The sequence below is a fragment of the Delphinus delphis genome, chromosome 10, assembly GCF_949987515.2.
Source record: "Delphinus delphis chromosome 10, mDelDel1.2, whole genome shotgun sequence".
Taxonomy (NCBI): domain Eukaryota; kingdom Metazoa; phylum Chordata; class Mammalia; order Artiodactyla; family Delphinidae; genus Delphinus; species Delphinus delphis.
Window position 1 is genome coordinate 58,802,350 of NC_082692.2, and position 6,903 is coordinate 58,809,252.

The 6,903-nt window shown below is 48.1% G+C and overlaps 1 protein-coding gene across 1 annotated transcript; it reads left to right on the forward strand.

Annotated features, from left to right (window-relative positions):
* The first annotated feature begins 848 nt into the window (after positions 1-848).
* On the forward strand, positions 849-6,176 carry LYZL4 (lysozyme like 4). The gene is given in 4 exon segments (XM_060021391.1): positions 849-987; positions 1,092-1,241; positions 4,498-4,576; positions 6,107-6,176. Coding segments are annotated over 4 exon segments (438 nt in total).
* The last annotated feature ends 727 nt before the right edge of the window (positions 6,177-6,903 follow it).

Genomic DNA, 6,903 nt, shown 5'->3' on the forward strand with positions numbered 1-6,903 from the left:
AGACCATGACAGGAAAGAGCAAGCTCTGTGGTGGTTGGGGGAATCATGTTCCAGGCAGAAGGGATAGCAGGTGCAAAGGACCTGGGTGGGAATGAGATGGGCAAGTACAAAGAAATGTGCAAGGTGACTGTGATGGTGTGAAGGTGAACAAGAGGAAGAGAGGAGTGAAAGCAGAGGTGCTGTGAGGCTAAGAGACTTCTCTGCTCTTTCCAATGACGACCCAGCTAATCACTGGCAGGTCCGGGCTGGACCAGGTCTCCTTGTGAGGACAATGAGAGAGAAGGTCACTGGAGTTTGGTTTGTAGACCACAGCTCAGAATATATTGCAAGATAAAAGGCAATGGTGAAATAATTCAACAGGACAGTGGCTGTTGTGCTCATCATGGTGGGACCGTGATGAGTTATTTTTTTCTTTTCTCATTTTCTATTTTCCAAAATGTGTTTCATGAACAAGTTCTGCTTTCACAGTAAAGAGGAAAAAAGCATTTGAGCATCTGTATCTACTGTCAGGAGAAATGAGTGTGAAGAAGCATCTATTGGGTTTTGCTGGAGGGAAAGAATGGGGGTGGGGGGTGGGAAGGAGACCTTGGAGAGAGCAGTTTCCTGAGAAAACAGGAGGTGAAGGGGAGGAGGAGAGGCAGGGCCTTGGGTACCATGGGTTTGCAGTGACACGAAACACAGAATTAGGATGGGAAGAGGTATTGTGATTAAGCCAGGAGGGCATCCCTGAATTGCACACCCCCAGTCCCACAGCACCCTTCTCTTCGGCCAGAGTCCCAGTGATCTCGGTGAGAATTACCTGTGACTCCATCCACTCACCTGGCGGCCGTCACCCTGAGCTGGAGAGGATGAAGGCGTCCATGGTGCCCTGCCTCATTGGGTACCTGGTGGTTCCAAGTGGCGCTGCTGTCTTGGGGCGCGGTGTGGTGGCTAAAAATCTCCACTAAGGAGGCCTGAGTGATTTTGAGGGCTATAGCCTCGAAAACTGTAAGTAGCCCCTCTCAGCCCCACTCCTCACATCTTTTCCCACTGCCCCCTGCCGAGGATTCCCCAGCTCTCCTCTGAGCCACACCCCTCCCGTTCCATCTTAGGGGTGTGCCTGACTTATTTTGAGAGCAAGTTCAACCCCACTGCTGCCTACGACAGCTTGCGCGGTGACTACACCGGCTACGGCTTCTTTCAGATCCGCAACCGTGACCGGTGTGATCACGGCAAGAACTGCTGCCACGTGTCCTGCTCTGGTAGATCCCTCCCTCCTTCCACCCTGGGGCCCGCGGGGGTGGCCGCATTGAGCTCAGAGGGCTGGCCAGCGCTTACAAGTTTGGAGCTGAGAGAAGGAGGGCCCGGCAAAGACGGGGCTGAACCAAATCCAGGGTGGACCCCAGGGAGGCCAAGCAGAGCACTGCACTGCCAAAGGTCCGCGAGGAGAAGGGGCTGCGGTGAGTCAGGCTGGGCAGCCTGGGACGCAGCGATGGAGACCCACGTGCAGGTGGGCAGAGGGGGAGGCAGGGAGGAGCCTGACGGGTGAGGGCAGAGGGCTCTGGCTGGGCCTGATATAGAAGACACTCTTCTTCAAGGGGAGTGGAGGCTGCCACTTTGACAGGCAGAGTGATCACCGGGAGAAGATGGGCTGTAATTTATGTCTCATAAGAAGGTTATATATGTTCATCTCCAGAATCCAATACAATTATCTGTAATAGAGGTGGTATTGCGTGCTGTGATGAAAATACGGTGGACTAGATATCTCGAAAAACCCTCCCACTAGATAAAATGTAAAAAAGTAAAAAAACAAAACCAAAAAACCCCCCATCTTTTAAAGTACCTAGCTGAACTGGCAAGAAAGTAAGAAATCCCTAGAGGCTAAAGAGAGGAGCAAGAATGCAGATAGGTAAGTGAAGACTGAAGCCGATGATGACCCTGGGGGTTTGAGGTCACTGTGTAGACAGGGTCTGAGCAAGTACGCAGGCGCACTGGCAACGTCCAAAGAGACCTGAGAGCCCTGAGAGCTACCCTGTCAGCTGAAAGGGATGAGCTAGAAAACCCCAGAGGGAAGACACTCTAACAAAAGGGGTAAGACAGTCTTCCCTGGGAATTTGTAACCACAAGCCAACAGGACTCACAAGGCACCATCTAGAGGGGCTAGACCTTGTGCTAAGTACTGGGGGCAATTCAGAGGAATTGCATAGTTCTCCTGTCAGGCAGGGTGGGGAACAGAAAAAGCTCAGGCTTTGAGGTCAGACAGAACCTTGGCTCTACCTCCACATAATCTCTAGTTATGTGATCTGAGCCTCAGTTTTCTTATCTAGAAAATGGAGTTATGGGACTTCCCTGGTGGTGCAGTGGTTAAGAATCCGCCTGCCAATGCCGGGAACACGGGTTTGATCCCTGGTCCGGGAAGATCTCACATGCTATGGAGCAACTAAGCCCATGCGCCACAACTACTGAGCCTGTGCTCTGGAGCCCACGTGCCACAACTACTGAAGCCCGCGTGTCTATAGCCCATGCTCCCCAACAAGAGAAGCCACCGCAACTAGAGAAAGCCCGCGTGAAGAAACGAAGACCCAACGCAACCAAAAATAAATAAATAAATAATAAAATTTTAAAAAGAAAATGGAGTTAATAATAGTACCTACCTGACAAGGCTTTTATTTTATTTTATTTGATCTTAGCAGCTTTTTTTTTAATAGAACCCAAAAACTGGAGCAAATGTCCATCAACAATTGAATGGATAAATAGATCATGGTATATTCTTATTTAGAGACTCTTTAAAAACCAAAGTGCATGAAGGAATGTTTTCCTAAATATTTTCTTTTTTTTTCTAATCACACATTAATGGAAATGAATAAGTTACAGCTATAAGCAACAACATGGATAAATTTCACATAATGTTGAATAAAATAAGGTAGTCACACAGAGTACGTACTATATGAACCCACATATAAAGTTTAGAAACAGGCAAAACTAATCCATGAGCTACAGGTCAGAATAGGGATGAGGTTTTTTGGGGGGGAGGGGAGTGAGGGGTGCTCCCACAAGGCTTTTACAAGTTTTAAGTCCTGAACATGGTGTCTGGTGCTTGATGAACACAATTTTCCTTTATTTAAAGAATTTACAAGATAGTTGGGCATTAGGACTGATACATGGATGTATGCGTGCATACTATGCAGGTCAGTATGTTTGTATGCATGTATATAACAGATAAGTGCCGAATCAGAGTGACGTTTTATTCAGAAAAGGGGAGAGGGCACAGTGGGCTAGGTGGTCAGTGACAGACTTCTCAGGACTATACTTTTGGATGAGCAGATGCAGGTTGGGAGATGAGTGTGAACAAAGTCTGGGAAGAGGATCTGTGCATGACCCCCAAGCTGTGGGTATCGGTACCATCAGGGTTGGCACTGTCTTTGCCTCCTGCCCCTTGACATGTCTTGAATGGTGGGGTCGTGGAGGAAAGCAGTGGAAGTGGAAAGCCACGTTGGGCAAAGTTGGACAAAGCCAAGGATTGAGGTTCTGTTTTCCGGGCAACGAGGGGGCAATGAAATAATGTTTTAAGGAGAAGCAATCAGACTAGGTTATGGAAGGGGGGAGACTGTAGTGCGGGCAAGAAGGAGGGGGTCCCATGTGGGAGGTCTTGGTTCCACGGTCCAAGGAGGGAATGGAAGGATGGATGCATAGACATGTTGGTTCTTCAGGGGCACCTCTGGGCCCTCTCACATGCTGTTCCTTCTGCCTGGAACAGTTTTCCTTCTGTGATGTCCTCAACCCCTTTTCCTTACCTACTCCACTAGATGTCACTTGGCCCAATAACCCTTCCCTGACCCTAATTCAACTCTGAATTAGGTGTCCCCACTCAATGCTGCATTCCTCCATGGTTCCAGGTATCCTTTGTTTTATAATTGACTATAATCTTTATCTACCCCCTTCCAGACTGTAGGCGTTATGAAGGCAGGGATGGATTTATTGTGTTTCTCATTCTATCTCCACTGCTTCTTCTATAGCCTAGCACAGGATATTCACTATACATATACATTTTTTTTGGCTGCATCGGGTCTTAGTTGTGGCACACGGGCTCTTTCTTGCAGCGCGCAGTCTTCTCTCTAGTTGTGGCGTGCGGGTTTTCTCTTCTCTAGTTGTGGCACGCGGGCTTAGTTGCCCCACGGCATGTGGGATCTTAGTTCCCCGATCAGGGATCAAACCCATGTCCCCTGCATTGGAAGGCAGATTCTTCACCATTGGACCACCAGGGAAGTCCTCATCATATACATTTTTAATGAAAATATCATTATAAGGATTATAAGAAAAAATCAATAGATTTAGTAAAAGATGACCACATCCTGCTACTTCCCAGTGTTGTCTGAGAAAAATACAGGGATAGATTTATTCTTGGAATCACATGGAAGCCTCTCTAACGTGAGCCCCTGGTAGCTTCCTTGACATCACTCTGACTTAGCTGCCAAGTGGTGACACGGCATCATTCCACTTCATTTTCTTCTTTCACACCTTCACTGAATCCAAATTTAAAGGAGACAATTGAATGTGCCAAGAAAATTGTAAAAGGAAAAAGAGGAATGGGAGCGTGGTAAGTAGCCTGTATTAATGACTTTCACCCACTCATCAAGTCCCACTGGTTTGGGACTGTACGTGTATAGCAACCAAGATCAAGATGAAAGATTCTAAAGAAATCAAGCCGTGTTTCCCTCTATATCAGAACAGTCCCTGGCACAAAATACCCTATGTTAAGTTTTTGTTAAATAAATTATAAAATAGAATTGTCATGGCTTTATACTTAAATGTTGGTCCTTCTTGGAAATTATTTTGGTATTAAAAAGTGAGACAGGGCATCCACCTTCATATTTTTCAAACGGCTGGTCGGTGGTCTCAACACCCCTTATTCGTTAACCTGTTTTTCTCACTAATTTAATAGATCGCATTTTAAAGTGGGAATCCTCTTGTTAATGTTAACTGTCTTCTGGGTGTTGGAAATATCTTTCATGCATAATCTTGACTTTCCAATTAATCTGGAAGCTTGGCTGACCCCTAGGGCAAGCACTAATGAGCTAAAACCATCTTCATTGTATGGCACTAAGTAGAGATGTGTTGGGCCAGTCTGATCAAGGTCTCTTACATGCTCAGGATTTCCAGTGAAGTGAGCTCTCATTAAGCTAATAAGCCGCCATGGCTTTTCCAAAGCTCAGATCAGGCTGCTCTGTGGAACTTGGGGCGGACAGGAAGGGAGAAGACCCAGGCTCCCCCCACTTGCCTCCCCGCGGAGTCCCTTCTGCAGTGCCTGCCAGGGGCTATGGAGGGCACTGCAATTTCTGAAAATACGTCTGTGTGTGTTTTCCCTGCTGCTCTGTAGCTATGAGGGGCCAGGGGGTCACCGCCCCTTCTCCAACTGTGTGACCCCCTACCCTGGAAGACTCATGAAGCTTCATGCCCGGTCGAGGGATGGGACGAACTGATGTCTAATGGCCTGCAGTGGCCTGGTGACTCCCACCACTTCTAGGATGGGAGAGGAGGACCTGGGGTCTGGATTCTGGCCAAGGGGCTGGGAATAGGAGGGTCATGTTTGGGGCACCAGGAGAAAAGGTTAGAGAAACTCAGTCCAGCTGACATAGGTTGAGGAGCTGGAAGGAATTTTGGAAGGTGAGGGGTGAAGCAGGTGCATGGAAAGGTAACAAGAGGCCGCGGCTGTGGGACAAGTGTTCCAGTTTCAGGACTAGGATCTGCCCAGTACTCACCATACATGTCACAGAGCTTCTCTGATGCTCACTTCAGAGAAGCTACAAATGCTTTGCAGGGTTGGAGAAGGATTTTGCAGTTCACAGCTCAGCCTCTCCATCTTGCAGTGTGGGGTTTACGGGAAGGGGAGATGTCGTGAGCAGGATGGAGGAAGCACCAGCTCTCATGCCAGCGGGTGGTGGAGCCAGCCAGCGAGAGAGACATACTTGGGATGCAAGAAAGCTTTCAGAACTGTGCCCACTCACATGCTCCAGGGGCCAGGCAGTGGGTTTAAATTGGCCAGCGGGGGCTGAGCTCCCTGGAGATGCCGAGCTGTGAGTATGGGGAGCCCCCTCCGGTTCTCTCTCCCTGGCCTTCCTCCCCGCAGGACCTCCTGGACCCTCAACTGCCAGGACTCTGACACTCTGGAGCGGTGGTTGGACGGATGCAAGCTGTAGCTACTGGGAAGCCCTCGCTGCACTTGCCCCTGGCATCTTCCTAGTGAAGATGCTCTCCTGTTCACTGCCTTCACTCATCCCGTTGATTATCTCACCGCTTGATGGCTCCAGGTGGAAAAGGGCAAAATTTGCTTCATCCAGGGACGCAGGATGCAGAATAAACCACTAGTTATTCAACCTGGTTCAAAGGGCTCCACTTGTCCTACTATACTGTGATTGTTACGATGAAAATCATTACTTACCATTATCATGCTTCCTTAGTATTTAATCTCAGGTGGAGGATTCGAAGGAAGGAAAACATCTGGAAAATAAGATGTGCCCATGAATGTCAATATTAATAGAGAAAGGAAGAAAAGATACAGAGGATGGGAAGGGGAGTCAAAGAAGAGAGGAAGAGACGCCAGTGCCAGCAGGACCCCCAGCTCCAGCTACGGTGTCCACACTGGGACACCCAGGTGGCAGGGAGGAGACCACAAAAATCCTCTCTGCACTTTTGTGGAGAGACTCCAGTGACAGTTGATCTTTCTTATGAAACGTTAAGTTTTAAAAACTTGTCAACACATACTTGTATTAGAGAACTTGTGCAAAAGACAGAAACATAAACAAGAAGAGTCCTCCTGTGATCTTAGAAGCCAACGGCAATCAGTCCCTGTCATGCTTTGGTTGCATTCCCTTTCGGTCTTTTTTCTGATTGGGGTTTTTCTTCTTTTCCAACAAGGCTGTGATA